Genomic DNA, 22,371 nt, shown 5'->3' on the forward strand with positions numbered 1-22,371 from the left:
AGCTGCCCGGGACTGGGTGGGAGGTGGGGACCGAGCTGTCACCCTTGTCCCCTTGGCAGCAAGAAGAGTTTTGGGGGAGCTGGTGCTGCAGGGTGCGGGGCACAGAAACCCCCCCCACCGAGCCCAAGGAGGGGTTTGCGGGGGGGGGTCCCGGGGGCAGCTGCCGGGCTTTGCCCATGGGGGTAGCCTGGTGCCCTTGTTGGGGGGCTGGGGACGGGATGCCACAGTCCCTGTCCCTGCCCCGCAGACCCCCCCTCCCAGCCGCGGTCCCGCTGCTCGCCGGGGGTGTCCCCCCCCGTCCCGGCCCCGGCCCTGCCATGTGCCGCGGCCCCAGCAGGTGTCAGCACCAGACCGCTCCTGTCACCGCTGTCACCCCAGCCCGGGACGGGCAGGGCGAGGGGCAGAGACCGCCCCTGTCCCCCGGCCACCCCTCCCCGCCCACCCACCGCCACCCGGCCGTGCCGCAGGGTCTTCCGCAAATCGTGGGAGAAAGCCCTGGGCTCTCCGGGAGAGCACCGGGACACGCTGGGAGGCCAAAGCATCACGAGTGGAGTTGGGGGGTCACCGTCTCCAGGGACGTGGGGAGGGTGGCATGGGACCGCAGGCCGCATTGCGGTGCAGGGTACGGATGCACCGCCGGTGCGGGGAGCAGGACGTGCTGCCACCAGCGAGTCCCACGTGTCCCCCACGCACAGCCACACACGGCCCAGGGGACATGTCCTCCGGCTGTGCCACTGCCCCAGCACCTTTCGCCCTTGGTTTCCTCTCACCGCCATCAGCTTTGTTCCCCACCACATCTCTGGTGGTCTCTGCTCCGTCCTTCCCATCGCTCTGCAACGCCATCCTGATTGACAGCAGCTGCCAAGAGAGAGCCCAGAGGATCCCGGAATTACAGGGGGGATCTGGGGAATGTGGCGTGACCCCATGTGGGTAGGAAAAGGTCAGAGACATGCAGAAACCAGAGCACCTTGCTCAGCCCAAGGCACCTCCGTCTCCGTGCCATGGGAGGGTGTCCTGGTTGCTCTGGCACATTGTGTCCGGCAGTGACACGGTGAAATGCCTGAGCCTGTCACCTGCTCCATCACACCATGCAGACCCCCTGTGTGTCTCCCCCCCAGGACCAACCCAGCACCCACAGCGATGGCTGGGCAACACCGTGACCTCCTGAGGCCTTCTGCTCAGTAAATAGTGTCAAGGTTAGAGCGAGGGATTCATTGGGGCAATAAATGTTTATGGCAGGCCCTCCCCGCTCCCCAGCCGCCATGGCTTGAACTTTCCATCAGCGACACTTTTATGGCCGGCCTCTAATGATTAACCCGGGGGCTAGCAGCCCAAGATGCTTTGCAGCCCTGTCATGCTGCCAGAGCCCCAGTTGCCCAGAGAAGCTGGGGCTGGGGGATCCCCATCACCCCCATGGGCTGCAGCCACGGTGGGGGAAGGCAAGGAGGAGGTGGAAAGCCGTTGGTGGTCCTGCAGGGAAAAGGAAAGGCAGAGCCAGCTGGGAAGGGAGCTCAGCATCCCCGGACATGGAGAGGTGGGTGGGCAGGGAGAGAGGGTGTCAGAGCTGGCTCTATGCTCTCAGAAGGGCAAAGGCAATAATTAAATCTCCCCAACCGTTAAGGAAAACCGCAGCCTTGTGCCAGCGTTTACCTTGGAAACTCAGCCCACGGAGCTGGACCCAGGGCTGCCATGGCCCATGGGGTTAATAACCCAGTGCACCAGGGCCACATGCATATTCCAGACATAAACCCTAATTTTCCTGGGTTTTTTGCTTTTACCTGACCAGGACAAGGATTTTCAGGACAAAGCCCAGGAGGACTGTGCCCTGCATTCATGGAAGCCCCTCTGGACTTGCCCTTCTTGCATGCTGAGAACCCCCCAAATAACCCACGCAGAGGATGTGTCACACACCGCTTTTTAATGGCGAGCTGACGGCACACAGGGGAAGGCGCACATGACACGGGGGTGATGGGGACTGGCAGCGTCGGGTACAAACAGCCCGGTCCAGGAGCTCCCCAGCAACCCCCAGCAGTGTCGGCAGGAGATGGGGTCTCTGGGATACGGGCCCTGGACTGAGTTACCCCAAAAATCACACACAGGCACCAAAACCCAGCCCTTCGCATTTCCCTGGGAAAAGCAGCGCCCAGGGCTGGGGACAGTCCCGGGGGACAGACACGGGGTCCAGCTGGGACCTGAACGCATGGGGAACAGGTCACCCATCCCCTTCCCTTCCTTCAGCTCACCCCAGCCCTGCCAGGCACTGCGGGGAAGCGCTGCCCCGACCCACTGAGGTCCCTGGGGGATCTACAAGCTTGGAAAGGTCCAAAAAGCTTTTTCTTTTTTTTTTTTTCTCCCCCCCCTAATTGTTTTTAAGTGCTTTAATTGCTCGTTTACTAGATCAGATTTCTTTAGCAGGCCACTGATTCACGCTGGTTTTGCTGGAGTACCTCCGTGTGAGCAGAGCGCACCGATACACAGCATCCTCAGGGCATGGAGGATATTACAGCCCTTTGCCACGTGTGTTTATGGGTTATCGGAGTTACATACACATGAGCAGAGAACAGACCAGTGCAGGGGACCTCCTTCTCCTCCCCACCTCCTGTAGCCCGAGCATCCCTGCATCCTGAGCATCCCTGCGCAGGCAGGGCAGGGCTGGGACTGAGGGTGGCAGGGGGACAGCCCGGCCACTCACACCAGACACTGTCACACAAACGCACGGACTCATCACACAGCTTGCCACACTGAACAGAAACATCTTGGGGGCACCGGGCCGGGCAGCAGCTCCGTCCTGGTGGGGCCAGGGCGGTGGTGAGGAAGCCAGCAGGGTCAGCAGCTCCCCAAAGACACCCCCCCCCAAGCCATCCTGAAGTGCCGCAGTGCGACCTGTGCAAACTGGGGGGATGAGCCCCCCCCAGCCCACCGGGTGCCGGGTCCCCTCACATCATGGACTCCTCCTCTTCCTCCTCGATCTCCCGGTCCACCTCAATGGCCGTGTTCTCATAGCTGGTGATGCCCCCGTATTTCCGCATGTGGACCATCAGCGGCTTGGGGGACTGGCTGCCGGCCAGGCTCGCCACGTACATGCCAGTCCGGTTCTCCTCCAGCGACGGGCCCCAGTCCATGGCGGGCCGGCTGGCTTGCTGGACTCGCTGCGAGGGGACAGGTGGGGGGAGCACGGGCACCAGCACCCTCTCTGCTCCCCTCCCGGCAGCTCACCCACCCCTCCCGGCGGGGCTGGAAGAGCCTCCCATGAGGATGGGATGGAGCCAGAAGCCTGTCCTGAAGCTTTTTGGGATGGCAGCTCTGTGTAAGTGCTGTGGGCTGGGGAGGTTATTGTGGTCTGCAGGTACTGGTGGGGAGGGCTTGCGGGAGCTGTGGGCTCGTGTAGGGCTATGACCCTGCGGTGCAGGGTTAGAGCCACCTGGGCAAGGGTTAGCCTCAGCCAAGGGCGCTCCTGGCCATGCCACCGTGGCCATGGCTGTGCTAAGACAGATCACAGCCAGCCAGGGCTCCAGCCGCTGAGCTGCTGCCTAGGGAGGGCAGCAAGCTCTGCTGCCTCTGCTTTTAACAGCCTGGGGCGAGCATCCAGGGCTGGGAAGGCTGTGAGCAGCCAGCAGCTCCATAACCTGCCCCTGGGGAAAGCCTTTCAGCAGAGGGATCCTGCCTGTGCTGCCTGCACGGCCCAATAGCTGCCTTCCTTGCTCTGTCATGGCTCCGGCAAAATGGGCGCAAAGTCCCACGTGTCCATGCCCGCCCCAAGCTAGGGTCAATATACTTCCCCGCCAGGCAAGGCATAACAGGGATGTTCACAGGGCTGCCCCTTGGGAAGCAGCGTGACCCAGTGCCTGCCTGGCATCGCAGGAAGGGACGCTGCTGGAAATGCCCTGGGACGCGCTGTCTCTCACACCCCATGGGCAGCAAGGAGGGACGGGGACACACACCTCCAGGAGAGAGGGTGCAGAAATTTCCGGGATACGGGCTCAGCAGGGGATTGTGGTCATCCCTGCACATTTCTGGGGTTCTTCCCAGCAATGCAGGGCCCCAGCACCTCCTACCTCCCACAGCGTCCCTTCTTCTCGGAGCACAGCCACCACCATGCCCACGGGAATCATCAGGCAGGAGAGGACTCCCATGAGGATGCCCAAGACCTCGGCCCAGGCAGGGAAGCGGTAGCTGCCGTACTCGGAGGGCTGGTACTTGACGATATTGTACACCAGCAGAGCCTGGGGGATGGGAAGAAAGAGAGGTCAGCCCAGAGCCCGCTGAAGGTCTCATGCTCAAAAAAGGCCCAGAAACCTCCCAGCAGAACCAAAGTGGTCCCTGGGGCACCAGACGTCAGCAGAGCAACTTCTTGCAAGGGGACGTCATCCAGGGATACTGGCACCACTGCAGCTCTCCATCCCACACCTCAAGTGAGCAGTTACCATCATTGTTGCCGGGGACAGGATCATCCAGCAGGCTCTGAAGTAGGGCCCTGGTTTGAAGCCCAGCATCATGTGGATATCTCGGCAGAACCTTTTCATGCCTGGAGGAGAGAGAGGGAGAGGGACTCAGAAGCCATGATCCCTCCCCAGAGCCAGGTGCCTGTACCAGGCAGCCCTGCACCGACCAAAAGTGGTGGTTTGCATCCTCTACAGCAAAGAAGTGTCTCCCCTCCCAGCTGGGAGATGCAGGAAGGTGGGCCCAGCTGGTCCTGTCTGAGGGACCAGGCTCAGCACCCCAAGTATCTCTGGAGAGGTGAAGCCAGTGATGGCCAAGAAGAAACAAGTGGTGGGAGCAGAGGTGTTTCACGTTCCATTGCAAGGCTGATGGCTCCCCCACCACTCCTTCTAAATCCCTCTCTTCATACAGACAGCCCACCCTTCCCCATGCCCCTATGGGGACAGACACCCTTACCATAGACACGTGTCACCACGAGACAGGTAGTGATCACCACCACCATGAGACCAAAGCCAGCGCTGTAGTCATCCAGCAGGACCAGCCAGTACATCCCACCCTGTGGAGGCAAAGCACAGTGGCCAGCATCCCTGCGACCAGCACCCCAATAAACGCCCTTATCTTCCCACTTCTGGGGACACTTCAGCCCTTTGCGGGCATTGGGGAAGAGAGTGGTCAGGCACCCTCAGGAGACATTGTTCTCCTTATGGGGTTGGTTGCAGGGACAGGAATAACATGGTGTCTCTCCTCTTGGACCTCACATCCCCAGGAAGCCCAGGCTCATCGACTGTCTCTCTTCCACCTTGTTAGCTGATGCAAATACATGTGCCTCTGCAAACTTAGCCCCTGCTCTAAACCCTCCCTAAAATGAGGTCCTACCTAGTTCCCACGATGCACCCAGCCCCACACCCTTACCTCTGTTGTGAGGATGAGCCCCATCAGGAAGAGAGCAATGCAGATGACAGCTGAGAACGAAGCTTTCTTTGGCCGCAGATAGTAGGGAAATTCGTCTGTCACTGCTGTAACGATGGTCTCCATAAAAGCAAACTGCACACAAAGGAGAAGAGGGTCCCCTGAGTCCCCTGGGCCTCCTGGGCACCACGGCTGGCTTGGTGGGCTCCGTCCTTACCTGGCTGTCCAGGCCCAAGGTTAACAGCATGAAGAAGAACAGGAAAGACCAGAATGGAGAAAGGGGGAGCATTGTCATGGCCTGGGGGTACACCACGAAAGCCAGGCCAGGACCTAGGGGAGGCAAAGGACAGCAGGGTGAAAAGGGTGGTGATAGCACTGGGCGTGGGGGAGGAGAGGGAGAGGAGAGGGAGAGGAGCGGGAGAGGAGAGGAGCACCTCAGCAGGGATCTGCTGGGGCTCCTGCAAGTTGTGCAGGAGGGGTCCTGCAGCAGAGGGTGGAGAGGTGCAGAAGAACCAGCCTGGTCCTTGCTCAGGTCTTTATTAGGCATCATTTGATGCTGCTCAAGGTTTGCACAGCAGGAACCAGTCTCCCCTGTTCCCTCCCCCTGGCCAGCTGAGCATACAGCTCCAGCCCACATGCTGACACCCTTGGATGCCTTCCATCCTGGAAGGGATGCTCCTCGGTGCACCCAGGCAGAGGGTGAAGGAGATAGGAGCTTCATTTGGCCTCACCTGCTTTTGCCACCTGGTTAACAGGGACCCCAAGCTCCTGGGACATGTAGCCCAAAACGGAGAAGATGGCAAACCCTGCCAGGATGCTGGTGATGGCATTGCCCAGGGTCACTATGAAGGTGTCCCTACAGAGGAGAAAGAAGATGCTCGGAACATGTCCACTCCTTCCCACCCCACACCAGTGCACGGTGGCATTGCCAGCCCTAGGTGCCACAGTAAGGTGACCCAGTATGATTCTCCTCCAGGACCTCTCTTGGCATGTGCTTTCCAGAGTCAAAAGGAGTGTATATCTAATGACATGGGTCATTTTGTGGGGTTCCTCCTCGGCTTGCTTTTCCCAGTGGAGGGAATCAGCTCAAATGTCCAACACCCGGACTCTCCTCTCTGCTGGTGACCTGCAACGGATACTGGGGACAGGACAAACATGCATAACTAGCCTCAAATATCCTTAGCCTTCAGCACTTGCACCCCAAAACTTCTGAACCAGACACTGTGTCTTGATGCTTAGGAGACTTTTCCCTTCCTGTGTCCCTCGCGAGCCTGTGCAACCTGCCAGGTACCTGTAAGGTGCTCAGGCAAGGAACAGTGCTGGGTGACCACGTGCTGCACCACATGCTTCTGCTGGCTTTGAACCCACCAGCTGTGGTTTTCATGGCTCCCCCCAACCCATGATTTTAGGAGACAGCAGCTGGCTCCCACCTGTAGATATTCTGATGGAAGGTGTTGTACGAGGCGAAGGTGAGGAGGCCCCCAAAGCCTACCCCAAGGGAGTAGAAAATCTGCAGGGCTGCCTCGATCCACACCTGGGGGAAGGAAGCAGGTCTGAGGAGAGCAGAGGGTTGGAAACCTCCCCCTGAGGAAGAGGGAGTTGGAAATATGCTTCCCCAGAGCCTCCAGCACATCTTCTCCACCCCTCCAGTGACGGGGTCTTTGCCTTTCCTTGCTAACACTCGTAGTGGGCCAGCTGGCTAGTGGAAGGGAGCATTTTAGAGCCAGCCTAGCATGGCATTAAGTGCACTTGTAAAACTGGGTGGTCTCTGCTACCGACGCTGTTGACCCAAGGAAACTCCCTGCTCTGCACGCGGAGATTGCTTGAGAAAACCAGAACAGCCAAATCCACCACAGGCACCCATCGTCACCTCCCAGCCCATCACAGGGACTGGGTTAATCCTGCCCATGGTCCTGGCACCCAGGGGAGGTGGTGAGCATGCCATCCCCTGCACAGACAGCCAGAAATGCAGGCACAGGGCTGGGCCAGGTGGAAAGAGTGATACGGTCATGGTTTGGGCTCAGGACAAAGTATGGGACAACCGGGACAACTATAGACAAGGAGTGGAGCAAAGACAGATTGCTGAAAGGTCTGGGAGCAACCAAGAGAGAGGATTTTGTGTCAGGGCTTATCCAGAAAAGGCACCCAGGTAAAGGAACCATCTCTGCTACATGCTGGAGGTGGCAGGAGAAGGTTCATTTTTGTGTCTTGAACAAACTGCACAAGATCCTGCTCACCTTGGAAGACAGCAAGTGATCAAACTGGGGCGTGAGGTAAAACTGGATTCCCTTCCAGGCCCCCTCCAGGGTCACGCCACGAATGAGCAGCATCACCAGGATGAGGTACGGGAAGGTGGCGGTGAAGTACACGACCTGCAGGAGAGCAGAGCCAGCTGGGAGAGCTGGGAGCAAGAGCACAGCACGAGTGCTCCCCCCCAGCCCTGTCCCCATGGTGGAACACTGCATCCTCCGGCATCCCCCGGCAGTGCTGGGGTCCTTGGGATGCAGCAGGGACAGTGGTGTCAGCCCTGCTGGCGTCTGGCTGTGCAAGCCATCCCCGAAGTGGGTGGTGTCCAAATGACGTTGTTTATGGGTCTCCCTTTCCCAGATGTGCAGGCACTGGTGGGCATCACTGTAGGTTCCTCCAAAGAGACTGTCTAGCCCTTACCTTGCCAGAGGATTTGACTCCCTTTAGGATGCACAGGTAGACGATAGTCCAAGAAAGGAGCAGGCACAGACACAGGTTCCAGCGGATCCTCCCGGGATTCCCAATCCCAGAGCTCCCTTGGATGTGCAGGACGTACCGGCTAGGGAGAAAGAAGAACCAGCAGTGAGGGGCCACGGGCACCCCTTGCCTTCTTCCAAAGGCCCTCTCTCGACCTAGCAATGCCTCTGCTGCAAAAAATAACCTTGTCGAAAATCCCAGCAATGAGAGAGCAACAAGGCGCTGGCAGGGGAGTGGTTGGTGTGATTTCTCCACCATGCATGAAAAAGCCCAGAAGGGATGCCTGGCAGCTTGGGAACAAATTCCCAGCGGTCCAGCCATGGGATGCATTTCAGTCTAACATTTCTCCAAGCCAGCAAAGCAGCGCTAGATCGTGGACACCTCCCACATCCCGGGGACATGATCCCAATGGCTAAAGTGAGATATCCCCCACAGCTGACCCCAAGAGCCCATCACTGCACCCACAATGCCCACCATGGGTGTCCACCGTGACACGAGCTGTGCAAACCTTCAACCCTCATCCCATCCCCATGCTCTCCCTGGTTGGATCCCAACCATGTCCTCATGGCCAGGTCAGGCTGACCTCTTTACCTCCAGTACTCCTCGCTGGGGCTGACGGTGTTGGTGATGTTGACGGGGAAGGTGGCATTCCCCGCCTTGATGACGTGGTGGTCCAGGCACAGGTCGGTGTTCCACCAGTTGCCGCAGCGCTGCCAGGGCAAGTCGCTTGTGAGGGATGCAAAGAGGTAGAAGAGAACGTAAGCAATGATCATATTGTAGTAAATGGCCACCAGGGAGACGATGAGGATCGTGCCCATGCCAACGCCTGGAGGAAGGAGAGGGTAAAGAAGAAGTGAGCCACCTCTCCGAAGCGGAGCATATCCAAAACCAGGGTCAGACACTGGATCTCAGCAGCCAAATGTTTAACCAGTCAGAGGTTCGCCTGGTGGTGGGGGGAGCCTCTTATTGCCATTATTCCCTCTGGACATGGCTTCTCTGAATTGATGATCTATTGCATCATACAGATAATTTTATCCCAACTTAATGTTGAGAGTAAAAGTATTTGATTTGACCTTTTTTTTTTGAATGCTTTATTCTTACCTTTGTCTTTAACAGTCATTGCTTAGCTTTGATGCTGTATTTTGTACACTAGCTGGCTTAATAATTTTCATACAATTTCTAGAACTGGTCATGACACCCAGAGCCTCTAAAGATTGATAGATCTCATACATATCTTGCAGCTACTAAACCAGCTAACCCAGAAGTCCAGTCTGTTCCACCTTCCCCCAGGATTTAACCTTTGATTCTATAACAAGAGCCGTGAGGACCACAGGACCACGCTGCTGGTCCATGTCCTCATCAAGCAGCTCTTCCAGAGGCCCTGCAGAGGCTCTGGACTTCACTCACGCACCTTTAAAGAGAGGGCTTATCTTCCAGACAGCGAGCGGCCCCAGGCTGGAGAACTGGCCAAGTGACAGCTCCATGAAGAAGATGGGGATCCCGCAGATGGCCAGCATGATGAAGTAAGGAACCAGGAACGCTCCTGCAAGAAGCAAGAAAAACACCCTAAAAGTAACATCTCTCCAGAGACACATCCCACCAGCCCAGCTCAGCGACGCTCGAGTACCTCCTCCATTTGTGTAAGCCCTGTAGGGGAACCTCCAGACATTTCCGAGGCCCACGCAGTATCCGATGCAGGAGAGGAGGAAATCCAGCCGTCCCGTCCAGTTCCCTCTGTCTTCTGGGCACTCAGAGCCCAGGTCACCGTCCTGGCTGCTGGGACTCACCAGGAGCTCTGGTGTCACCGGCTGAAGGAGAGAGCAGGGGATGGGAGGGGGCAGACAGATGGGGGCCGAGGGAAGGAATAAAAATGGGTGGGGGAAGAGCAGGAGAGAGGGAAGGAGCATTGAGATCTCAGGTGTGAATTTGTGACCCCCAAAACATTTGTCCCCTGGGGACACCCTGTCCCAGCAGCTCTGTCATCACCCCAGCCGATGGCATCCTGCTCTGCTGCTGCTCAAGGGAATGGGATAAATGAAATCCCACGCGGCCAGAACTCCCCTGGCAAAGGCAGGATGGTCCCAGTTCACCCTTGGAGGCCAAGACCCATCTTGCAACCCTAGTTTCCCAATAATTCTTTGCAAGGGGCCACGATAAACTTTCCTGATCTCCTGCAGAGCATGGGCATGAAGACAGCAGGGGAAGAGTCACCACCGGCATTCCAGGGAGCACAACACCCCAGCCCCATGTGCCCCTGCCATGCCGGGCACTCGCCTGCCATTACACGCTCCGTGCATTTTTCACCCTTTTTCAACTGCCAAAAGCCTACATTGTGGGGATTTAGCGACTTGCTCCCAGTTTTCCCTGCTGAGAGAGCTCCTTCCAGCTTCCCTCATCTGCCCTGGATCAGAGGCAGAGGCAGCTCTTCAGCGGGCAGGGGATTAACCCATTCCCTTCCTCCCGCAAGAGGGAGGTGCGAGTCCTGCGGTACATTTAGGCAGGGCGGAGGGCTCCTCGGTGCTTGTGTGTGCGTTTACATCAGGTCTGCAGTGAGATGTTTGGTCTACCCGAATTTCCCCAACCTCCTGGCCTCGGGAGACTGGGGAAAACATCCCATCTCACCTGCAGTCACCAAAGCTGAAAGCCTCAGCCAGCAGCTGCCAGGTGAGATCCCATCGCAGATATCCCCTCGGCAAGGCTGGGCAGTGAAAAGGGGTGGGATGAGGATCCTGCCCCGGGATATATCAGGTTTTTGAGGCACAGAGACAGAAGGATGCTGGGGTCCCTGCTGACAAGGCACCAGGACCAGGGCAGGAGGAGCTCATTTGGGAACCTTCCTTTCTTCCTGGGCTCTCAAAAGATAAAAGCAGCCAACTCCATGTCCCTGAGTTCCTGCACTTACAGGGAACGAGCCCATGGGATGTGGCTGAGGGAGAGGGGCCTGGATTTGGAGGGGTCAGGCAGAACGAGGTGTGGATCCCCTTGCATCCATGAGCAGCAGACCTCTGTCCCCTGGGAGATCAGAGCTCCCTGCTGCAGCCACCTGGGAAGGTGGCAGCCACCTCCTCTTCTCCTCCTCCTCTCCAGCCGGACCACAGGATGCTCCTGCTGCCGGTTCCCATGGAGACACGGAGCTGCGTTACCGATGGCGAAGGCTGCATGCTCCCACCCTTCGCAGGGTGCGCCCCACTTCTCCAGCCACCGGCACCCCGGGGCTGCCAGCACGCTCTCGCCAAAGGCACCCAGCACGGTGACAAACCCATCCCCAGCCGGAGTGCAAACGCCTCGAGGGACAGGACGAGCCGGGGCAAATTCTTCCCAAAGGCAACCTGAAACGCACTAAACGCCACCATTAAAAGCCCATCCCCACTGGACGTCATCATCACAAAGCCAAGAAGAAAAACCTTCAGAAACACAGGCTGAAAAGCCAAAATGCGACCCAAATATAATACTGTTGCTATAAAACCGTTGCTACCTGGCAGCCCTCCTGCTGCAATTGAACACAGCTCTCTGGCTTAGCAGCTTCTCCAAACCGTGGCCGTGCCTGCTAATTAGCCCAGCTCACACAGCGGGCATGACCCGCACCAACCCGTGTTTGCAGGCGATGGCCAGGCTGCTCTGCAACATCCCTCCCAAAAGTTTCAGCTGCTAAAAACCTGTATTCACAAAGGTCCCTGCCGGGTGGGGACAGGACCTATGGGGGGCCGTCACAGTTTGGCCTTCCCAAAAAAATAACGCTTCCCAGTCCATCACAGTGTCTGGGGATCTCTCGCTTTCCAGGCTTGCATCACAGGAAAACAGCAAGGAGGGACACTGGGAGATCATTAAATCCTCTCGCCTGATTCCTGCACCTCTGCCTGAATCCTAAACAGCTGCAAGAGGGCATCCCTGGAGCTGATGACCTCATGAAATGCAGGTGTCCATCCATCAGGTGTAGCATGGAAATCAACACAGAAGCAACAAAAACAAAAGAAAGGAACCAACCAGACCTTTTCCAAACTGTACACGGCGTGGTCGCCATCCCGGTCACCCTCTTCAAAGGCCATGGGATGTAGTTTGTCACCTGTGTCTCAGTGATGACTGCCCCCCTTATTAACATCTTTAGCTGGAGCTCTGCAGTTTAAATTTGGGGTCCCAGGGCAGAAAGCAGAGAGTGCTCAGGAGTCAGATAGACCCCAAGGACGGTGACATTGCAGTCCCCATCGGGCAGGCTGGGGAGGAACCGGCCAGGGATGCTGCTGGAAAACACACACGGAGGCTGCTCCATGACTATAATACCCCAAAAAGCCCCAAATCATAGCCTTTCCAGAAAAATCACAGAAAGCCTGGCCTATTTGCCTGGCTTAAAATGAATCACAAAATGCAGTATTTAAGGATTCCAGCCCAGCTTTGTCCCAAATAGCAGAGAAATGCACACCTCTCTCCTTCAGGCTGCTGGAAATCCCACGCGCTGGCTCAATTCCTGCCCTTTTTATAGGATTAATGCTCCCTTTCAGCCTTTGTCATAACAGGAATTTTCTTTTTCGGCAGCAGCCGAAGTGCTCCAGTGCTACGATATTGCTCTAGTGCTTTCCACCGTCAACTGCCATCTTTCAAACTGGGCTCCCGTCTCGCGGTTATAAACAGACGGGGACTAAGAGCTCCCTTGGCAACCGCGTCCTCTCTGAACACGGCATCACTGCCCATTATTCACCAGAAGATGCTCCCAAAGAAGTCAGCAAAGCAAAGGTCACTGAGAAGAAAAAAGCACTTTAGTCTCTGCCAAGATAAGAGCTGGCTTCCACAAGGAAATTGCCCTGTGCTAATTATTTTCTGTAAACCTATTTACTTAAACCAGCGCAAAACTCGGCTGTATCCATGAAAAAACCCAGCCAGATTAAAGTTACTCTTCCATCCTATTTTGTCTCCAGTCAAACTGGCGTTGTGGGGTTATTTTGTCGGTGTTTTGTTCGTGGGCCACAGCCTTCGGTCGGGAGAAATGTCACCCGACGCCAGATTTCTCCCCTGCGGATCCCAGCCGCGTGCGAGCACAGCGCGTCTGTAACGTGTGAGTCACTACTTCAGATTAGTTCGAATTGCTCGTTAATCTCTTCGAGAAGAAAAAAAAAAACACAAACCAGCCTACAAATTAATTGAAATGGAATATCTCTTAGAAAGTGAAGCAAATAAAGCGTCTCCATGGTGTGGAAGCGCCCCTTGAAGGGCTGCGCTAACCCCGGTTTCCCCCAGCACATGCCAGAAGAGGGAGCAAGCGATGCTGGAGCTGGTTTGGGGGCTGGAGGTTGCTGAGGCTGAAGCAAACTCATTACAGCGATGTCCAGAGCACGGGGAGCACGCACAGCTGCAAATGTTTATGGCTTTTCATCCCCAAACCCTTGGAAAGGAAGGTTTGAGGCGGTTTGTGGCAGGCAGAGGAGGGCAGAGGCTCAGGCAGGAGGATGAGGGTTGGCAGCGTGCCTGGGTATGGGGAAGGGCAGCCCAAACCCTGGCTCCCACCACTGTCCTCCCTGGGCTTTAAGCCCCTTTCTACCAAATAACCCCCCAAAGCAAACAAGCAAACGAATAAAAAACATCCACTCAGCTCTTCTGGAAATACTATAATATGCAAAAGCCATCCTGAAATCCTTAGAGCCTGAGAAAGATCTTCTCTATTACAGAGGAATTTCCATATGTCTAAAACATGTCTGGTGACAAGGCTTAAAAATCCCGGCTCACTGATGGGAAGCGGATCAAAGGGAGAGGGAGAGGAGGCTGTTGAGGTCCCAGGGCAGGCGCTGCAGCTGGGGCTGTGCAAATGCCATCGGCCACCAATGGCTCTGAGTAAGCCTGATGCCAGCATCGGACACGGTGGTCCCAAGGTGCTGGGTGGCTGCGAGCACCAGGTTCTCCATCGGGAGCTCAGCAAGAGTATTTTTGGGTAATCAAGGCCAGCAGGGCCCTGAGCATCACCAGCAATGGGGAAAATAACTTGGAGACATCTGCTTTTTATTCCAGATGATCGCTGTGGGACTAAATGAATTCCTGAATAAATGTTAAACAGGATCACCAGCAGCAGAGCAATTCTTTCAAGCGTCTCAGAAAGCCTTTGGAAGGGACAAAGACAACTTCTAATGGATCTTGAAGTCACAAAGTCATCTGAAAAAGCAATTTGTAGGAAAAAGGAGGAGAGTCAAGAGCCGGGTGATGCCTCCAAACAAACAGCGGAGAAAGGCAGCCCTGAGGTTGCCAGGCCCATCAGACAGCTGCTGGCTTTCACCAGGCCGCTGCTGGCTTTTTTAAATCATGTCCCAGTGTAGGAATTTTCCGGCAGGGATGAAACTCTCCTGGGTTATCATTCATCTGAAGGCTGGCACAGGTTGGGGTCGCCCTGCCCCGTGGTTAGCGGCATGGCTTGGCAGAGGGCAGAGCCCCAGGGGCTCACAGCACTGGGTGGCTGCCTGGCATGCTCTGGGAAGGGGTGACCCACCAGCAGCAGCAGCGTGTCCCCATGAGGGAGCTGTGGCCGCCAGCCTCTGCCACCCTGCACCACCGTGTCCCCATGCGGGATGGGCATGAGAAGGGGCTTGGTCCCCAGCATGGGGGGAGGCAGGGACCAGAGAGCCTGGTAAGGGCAAAGTGGCTGTGGAGGGGAGCCTAGGATAGAAAAACCTGAAAGCCGGGATTATAAAAGGTTTCCAGCAGGATATAAAAAGGGTTTCTAGCTCTGCCAGCTGCCAAAGGGGGCCAGGGGGCTTCAGGGTCCAGCACTACCCTGACTCCTTTAATTCCTGTGGAGGAGGAGGCAATCCCAGCTGCAGGTGGAGAAGCAGCTGCCCGGTTCCCTGTGCCCATCCCGGTGAGGGGGGGAAATCCCTCAGCACCCCCCGGGACCGGGCAGTCCCCGGGGTGGCGGCAGCAGCGTCCCCGGAGAGCCCCGCCGCGGGGAGCCGGCTCTGCCCCCGGTGCCCACCCACGGCCGCCCGCCCAGACACAACACGAACCCTCGCCCGCAGCCCCCGCTCGCAGGGGAGGGATGGGAGAGAGCCCCCACCAGCCGGAGCGGGCAGCAGGCAGCTCTGCCGGCAGCGCAGGGCCTCTCTGGCCCGCTAATTGCAGCGAGGCAGGAGCAGCCGTTACGAAATGTACCCCCCCACACACCCCCATCCCTCTCCCCACGATCCCGCTTCATCCTCACGCACGCACACTATCCCCGTTTGCAATCCCTGCCGGGGAAAAGTCTGTCGGCGGCTCACGGAGGGTCCCCGGGCTGGGAATCACGGGGTGATGAGGATGCTGTGCCCCCCGCTCCCCGGCTCCCAGCCCTGGGGGGCACCCCCGCTTCATCCCGGCTCTCACCTCCCGAAGATGCTGCTGCCGAATCTTCTTCATCCCAGAATCCTGTTGCTATGCGCTCCCCGCTCCGACACTTTTTCCTCTCGCTTTCTCCGGCGGTAGGGAGGGAGAAGGGGGAGCGGGCGCTGCGATGACAGCCGAGGAGGGGTGCCACTTTCCTGCCGGCCGGGCTGGCGGGGCCGGGGGAGGCGGCGGGGGGGGGGACAGGGGGAGCAGGGCTGGAGGAAAGGTTTGCCTGGAGTTGAGGATGGCTGCGTGCTGAGCAGGGAAGGAGGAGGGGACGGCTCTCGGCAGGCTGGAGAAGGGCTGTCTGTCAAACGCACCCCTGCCAGGGGGGTGTCCGGGACCTCAGCCCCCCGACGGCGCAGCCAGGAGGAATGGCTGCTGCCTTACTCATGCCATGAATGCGTCAGGTCTCCCTAGGGACGGACCTGACTTTGCAGGCATCCTGCCACTGGCCACCCCGCGGCTCCCACGTGCCCCAGGCAGTGGTGACACCAGTGCGAGTGCAGATCCCAGATGCTCCCAACACCTTTCTGTCCGGCTCTGAGCTGATTTTCCTATGGCAGGACACGGCTGCAGCCTGAGCAGGTCAGAAGTGGCTTCTCCCTGTGTTGCCCCAGCCCGGTCCCCAGCCCAGGGAAGGGGATGCTCAACAGCCATCAGTCCCTTGGGGTAGGACCAGTACATCCCACCATCCTGGGGGCAAGAGCGATCCTGAGTCCATCATATCATCATCCCAGTGCTGGCGCACGTGTCACATCTCCAGGGTTCAGATGTCCCTGTTAAGTCATCAGTGGGATTCTACAGCCTCTAAACCCAGGGAGATGTGGGATTTTCCCCATTATGCTCAGTCAAATCCCCATTGAGATGGCAGAGAGCTGATCTGTGGCTGCTTCTCCCACTTCCATGGTGGGAAATGTCCCCTGTGGGGCTGCAAGAGGGGACAACCCCACGTGCCCCAGGGCCAGTGTGGTACCAGGAGAGCTGCTGTCTGCCTCTGGACCCACAGTATCGCCTCTTTCCCTCAATAATATCCTTTTGTCCTTCAATTTCTCCTTGGACTGTGCCCAGTCCATCAGGGTGTGTGCATCACTTTCTCTTGCAAATGCCCCGTGGTGCTCCAACCCGACCCAGACTGGTCCCCAGCTGCTTTGCTCGGGCTTAAGGCTGAGCAGGCAGCACTGGGGACATGGAGGACAATGACAGGGCTGGTACCGAGAGGACCCAGCCTGCCCAACATAAGAGCAAATCTCCCTGATATCGTCGTGCTCCTATAGCCCTCCAAGCACTTCTGAAAATTTTCCCGGAAAGGAAATGGATCCCGAGCATAAAGACACGTTTCTGCAGAATCCAACGTGATGAAGTGGCTCAGCGTTTGCACAGTGCTAACATTTACCCGGATTTCCCAGCAGGAAAGGAGGAAGGAGCAAACTATATAACCCAACAAACATCTTTCTTTCGCACACTCACAGCTTCCTCAAAAAAAAAAAAAAAGTCTTCGGGAATTCACCCATCCAGGTTTTACCTGCCTTCAACTTCTCCCTCTGCCAGGATGCTGGTGGGGAATGCTGCTGAGCCTAGAGCTGGCCAGGCTGGTAGCCAGGGGCCATGTTGGGCACTGTCCCAGCCTCTCCCTTCCTGTTCGGGGCAGGGATGCTTTGTTTGCCTTTCGTGCCTGCATGACCTGAATCACCCCTTTGGGTTTTTCACTTGGGATCCACCTAAAGAGAAGCATCTCGTGGCCACCGTTGTGGCACAGGAGGGGAGAGGCTGGTGCCACCTTGTTACAGCTGCCCCAGCCCCGTCTTGCCAGCATGGACTGAGCCCTGCACACACAGAATCACAGAATGGTTTGGGTTGGAAGGGACCTTAAAGATCACCCAGTTCCACCCCCCTGCCCTGGGCAGGGACACCTCCCACCAGCCCAGGCTGCTCAAAGCCTCATCCAGCCTGGCCTTGAACCCCTCCAGGGATGGGGCAGCCACAACTTCCCTGGGCAACCTGTTCCAGCGCCTCACCACCCTCACAGTAAAGAATTTCTTCCTGATATCCAATCTAAATCTACCCTCTTCCAGTTTGAGGCCGTTACCCCGTGTCCTGTCATTACACTCCCTGATAAAGAGTCCCTCCCCATCCTTCCTGTAGCCCCCTTTAGGGACTGAAAGGGGCTCTAAGGTCTCCCCGGAGCCTTCTCCTCTCCAGGCTGAACAACCCCAACTCTCTCAGCCTGTCCTCATAGCACAGGTGGTCCAGCCCTCGGATCATCTTTGTGGCCCTCTGCTGGACCCGTTCCACCAGGTCCATGTCCTTCCCTGGGTGGACTTCAAGCCCCTGACTTCTTGTCTCTGGGGCAGTGTTTACCAGCAGAGACATCCAGGGCTGATACAACCCTGAAATGTTCACGTTAATACCACCGCCGGTGGGGTGCTCTGCGTCTGGAGATCCCTTTCTGGCTTGGCTGGTGCTGCTCCGGTAGCACCATCAGCTCTCCATCTCCTGGGACCACCCAGGAGTGGACACTCTACCCCAGGCATTTGGGGTGCTCCAGCATCTCATTGCAGAGCTGGCTCGAGTCTGGCATCGCCCTGGAGCTGGGAAGAGATGCACCTGGTGGAACAGCACCCACCAGAGGCAGTAGGAGCTGGAGGGGTGTTCCCATGAGGAGCAGCGCAGTCCAGGGACCCCAGAAAACCCAGGAGAGCTCAGGTGGAAGACAGCGGTGTTGCACAGCTGTCCCCATGTCCTGATGCCCAAGGGCCCAGCACTAGGGTGCACACATGGGGCTTGCAACCATTTTCTAGCAAGTTTTGCCTTCTTCCACCCCACCCCTGAGCCCCCCCCGGGACATCAAGTAAACCTTTCCCTTCCCGTGGGCTGAAGCACGGGCTCAGCGGGGTGGTAGGGCTGCAGGAAAGCAAACATGCGGCTCTCCATCCCGATGCAGCGCCCGACAGGCATTTGCCACCAGTGGGAAAAGAGAAGGCAGCACTCAGGCTGGGGAAACACCCTGGCCCCCCCTGCTCGGGCATCCACCCGCATCCCGGCGTCAGCCGCCCGGGAAGAGGCGAGAAGGTGGCTGACAGCAAGATGGGACCGTGCCCAGATCCACTCCGCAAGACACGAGGAAGGCGACAACGGCAGCGGCGCTCCAGTTAGTCACTGCCGGGAAGCGTGCCATGCCGGAGGCTGCTGGCAGGCTGGCGGTGTTTTTGGCCACCTGGTGTGCGTGGCCTTATTTTGATGATGGTTTCAAGATTTCTCCGAGGAGGGGTGCAGCCAGGCAGCAGGAGCCGGTGGGAAGCACGGAGGAAGGAACAGGAAGAAACTGTGGGGGCTTGTTGGGGTCAGGGTCCTCCAACCGTGGGTCCAGGCTGTCCCCATAAGGACCAGGCCCCATGTGGGGCTGTGGGACTCAAGAGGCAGCTGCTGCAGGTGCTAGAACTGGGTGCCTGTCACCTGCTGGGGGTGCAACCGTCAATGTGACACGTGTCCAGGAGGTTTGTACCAAAGGTCCCAAACCTGGTGGTGACATGGGGTCCACCAGCCCCTTTCCTGGCACGGGGAGGACCCCGCAGGGCTCACCCATCCCTGCCCAAACGACGGCTGGAGGGAGGCAGGGGAGGACACGGGAGCGGGGACGCAGCAGATGCATTTCGTCACCCGACCAAGGGGCGTGTGTGTGTGTTGGGGGAAGGGGTGGCTGGGCGTGTGGGCACATTTATTGCCTCTTCCCGCCAGCGCCGGCTCCCTGTGCACACACGGGCGGCAGGGACCCAAGGGCACAGCCCACGGCTCGCTGGACTTTTACCCTGCTGTGCAAACAGGCAGGCGCCAGATTAGGGTATCAGTTGGAATTTCATCCTGTCAACGGCACCCGCAGCCTCTCTGGGTGTGCGGCGGAGCATCTTCCCTCCAGCCCGGCCCTGTGCACACCCGTGGACACTCCAATGCAGCAAGGGAATTTGGGAGATGCACGTTTCATCCCCGTCCAGGACTCTGTTCCCCTTTGAGCTTCCCCCTTGAGCAAGACCTTGCAGGTGACGGTGATGCCCGGGGCTGGGCTGCCACCACCCCATCCCCTGCCAGGGCAGGATCCTACTAGCCAGTCCACACCTGGCGATGACAAAATTGGATGTCAAAGGCAGGATAAAGCCCAGCAAGGGAGGAGGATGCATGTGGAAGAGCCAGCCCTTGGCTATGGGCACCGCACTGGAGCCTCCACACAGAGGTGGACCCCAGTTTCCCCAGTCCAGCCCAGCTCTTTGGGCAGGTGGTCTGTCCAGTCCCATCCCTTTTCCCATACGGCACTAGCTCCATTCCCCTTGTCTCCCGCAGCCTGCTTTAGCTCCTGATGCCCCGTGTGCCCTTGCAGGGGTGCAGGGAGGCGGTGGTCCCACGCCGCGGGCAGCCCAGGCACCGTACGAGTGACCGCGGGGTCACCAGGGTGCAGCAGTAGGTGCAGCCGCTGTTGCAATGTCAGGAAAAAACCTTTTGCACTGTCACTCTCTCTGCAGTGCCACCTCACACTGCCCCTGCTCCTCCGTCTCCTCCACCCATGAGGACTTTATCCTGCATTAGGTGTCCCTCCATAGCTACCTGCCCTGCCCGGGCACCTTGGCACACACATTCCTGCCTCATTCCAGGTGACACTTGACACATGTGGGGGCTTGAGGAGCCGTTTTGAGCTGGGATTCGAGGGCAGCCCCTTGCATGGTGCCCTGCAGGACTGGGGGGACGGGGTTGGGATGGAGAGAGGAGAACGTCGGGCACCAATGCCAGCTGTCCCAGGCACTATCTCACATCCTCGTTCTCTGTTTGCTCTTCTTGGACAAGGAGGATATTCAGCCCGTCAACAGCCATAAAACAAGATTAGAGGCCAGGAGGCGCCAATGGGAGGTGGCCACGTCCGTGGGCAGCTGGCCTTGTTCTTTGGCCTCCGCCAGCCCAAGCCCAGCCTCACCCTTTTCCCGGCGGCCCTGGGGCTGTGCGTTTGCAGCCATCGGGTCGCCCGGCATGGCCAGCCCTCTCCGTGGCAAAGGCTGTGTCACCCCCAGCAATGTCCCTGCGGGATGGGCACGCCGCGTGCCACAGGGACAAGGCTGCTGCGTCGAGACATCCATCTGCACCGGTTTTGGTGGGACTGGGCAGGAGCCCTCGTTCCCGACCCCGGACACACTCAGGAGCATCAGCACTGGTGCGACCCCGGAGCCGGCATCCCTCCCCTGCCGCAGCACCCGCGGGCCGGGAGGAGATAGCAACAAACCTGTGGCGCGCGGGATTCCTGCTCGCTTTTATTTTCACCGATGCCTAAAAAATAAAAAGGAAAACCAGTTCTGCCTTATATACACAAAAACTGAGCCAAAGTCCCGAGCCAATGCAAACATTCTTCTTCACCACCGAGCGCAGCTGGCGGCGGCGGCCAAGGGAGGTGTCAGTGGTCCCTGCAGGAGGGAAACCCAAATCCTAGGAGAGCTGGAGCGGGGTGATGGGCGCAGTGGGGTGGCACAAACTTGTAAAAGCCACAGTGTGCCTGGGCACCTTGCTTTCTGGGCCATGAGGGGCTGGGAGCGGACAGGGAGGCCGAGGAATGCGATGCATTGCGATGTCGGGTGCGATGTGAGGGCTCGACCGGGTGCTCTGCAGGCAGTGGGGGACATGTCTGCTGCTCCACCTTTCTGGAACTCAGAGAAATGGAGCTGGGAAAGGCCATGCGAGCTGCCACCTGAGGCCTGTGCACCTTCATTCCTGTCTTGGTCTTGGGAAGCCGCAGCCCAGGAGCACCCGGTGCAGCCCTGAGCAGGAGCCGCGGACCCTCCGGCATCCCAGCTGTGCCCCGCTGGCCTTTGGGGCATCGGAAACCCAGACTAATAAAGTAGTCAGGATTCAGCATGTCAAAGGGGTGGTTCAGCCGCAGTTCACCAGCAGGAAAAGAGGGGTACCAGTTACTGGCCTAGGGCACACAGCGGGCGAGAGGTGGTGCAGTGCATGGAGGAGGGCAGAGACGGAGAGCAAAACCTGAAGTCCTTTGGGATTTGAAGAAAATAGGAAAAACCCACTCCTCTGTCTTTCTGGAAACCAATTCTCCATCACCTAAAACCTGGGAATGTTCCAGCCCCTCCTCTGCCTGACACAGCCCTTGTCCGCCCTGGCAGGAGCTCCTGGTGCCTGCAGTGTCTGCACTCCCTTGGAGCAGCACCACAAAGCTCTCCCCGTATCGGCCCTTCTGGACGGCCTGTGGCTGGTTCTTGCACCCGTCCCAATGACAAACCATCTTGTTCTCCTCCCCTTCCCCACTGGAAGGTGGTCTCAGGGTTCAGCAGCAGAGTGGTACATCTCCAGCACGCCCGCACCCGTCTCCTCTCCTCTCCTCTCCTCTCCTCTCCTCTCCTCTCCTCTCCTCTCCTCTCCTCTCCCTGAGCTCCAGGTGGAGGATGGCTGTCGTGCTGCCTTGCTATGGCACAGCGTGGGGCATGGGAGCTGCTGGACATGTCTCTGCGTGGCTCTTTGTGTCTGCAGGGGCAGACCTGGGGACACAGGAGCCGGCATTGCCAGGGTGGCTGGGGGACATGGGTGGGGACATGCAGGGACTCTTGCCAAGGGCGTGCTCCAGCTCGCCACCATCACCAGGGTCCCAGCCAAGGGTCCTGCCTGGCTCCCACAGTCCAAATCACTCTGCCTTTGGCACCCCCCTTCCCGGCGCGGCAGATCCAGGAGACCAGCTCAGTGGAATTTTGTTTTGCCCTGAGTCCAGCCAAGTCTTTTTTCTAGTTCAGTCTTGTTCAAACTGCCCCAAAAACACCGGGCAGCTGGAGTGCCAGAAGGACCGAAGGAAGCATCCTACCAGCTCCACCTGAAGCGCCGTAGGAAAGCCATCGTCCACCACCCCCACCCTCCCCGTCCTTCTGCTGACATTAGGACCTTACTTTGGGCTACAAACACCAGAGACCAGACCGGTGCATGTTT

At 58.1% G+C, this 22,371-nt stretch overlaps 1 protein-coding gene across 1 annotated transcript; it reads right to left on the reverse strand.

Moving 5' to 3' along the window:
* Positions 1-1,916: 1,916 nt before the first annotated feature.
* On the reverse strand, positions 1,917-15,583 carry SLC6A7 (solute carrier family 6 member 7). Its single transcript, XM_054217841.1, has 14 exons — positions 15,409-15,583; positions 9,701-9,881; positions 9,485-9,616; positions 8,665-8,899; positions 8,017-8,155; positions 7,587-7,721; positions 6,780-6,883; positions 6,081-6,205; positions 5,567-5,679; positions 5,353-5,484; positions 4,897-4,996; positions 4,425-4,525; positions 4,056-4,223; positions 1,917-3,149 (listed from the first exon to the last, which is right to left on the reverse strand). Exons 1-14 carry the CDS (start codon positions 15,439-15,441, stop codon positions 2,937-2,939), a joined length of 1,911 nt encoding a protein of 636 aa, XP_054073816.1. The 5' UTR covers positions 15,442-15,583; the 3' UTR covers positions 1,917-2,936.
* Between the last annotated feature and the right edge of the window lie 6,788 nt (positions 15,584-22,371).

Source organism: Rissa tridactyla, chromosome 11 (genome assembly GCF_028500815.1).
Source record: "Rissa tridactyla isolate bRisTri1 chromosome 11, bRisTri1.patW.cur.20221130, whole genome shotgun sequence".
Lineage (NCBI taxonomy): Eukaryota > Metazoa > Chordata > Aves > Charadriiformes > Laridae > Rissa > Rissa tridactyla.

Bases quoted from the DNA above. Each gene is read 5' to 3' on its own strand.
- SLC6A7 (XM_054217841.1), bottom strand. From the start codon at position 15,441: ATGAAGAAGATTCGGCAGCAGCATCTTCGGGAG. The intron at 4,997-5,352 runs GTAAGGGTGTGG...TTGCCTCCACAG, and splicing joins GGCTCATCCTCACAACAGAG to GGTGGGATGTACTGGCTGGT. The intron at 4,224-4,424 runs GTAACTGCTCAC...CCCATCCCCCAG, and splicing joins TGTCCCCGGCAACAATGATG to GCTCTGCTGGTGTACAATAT.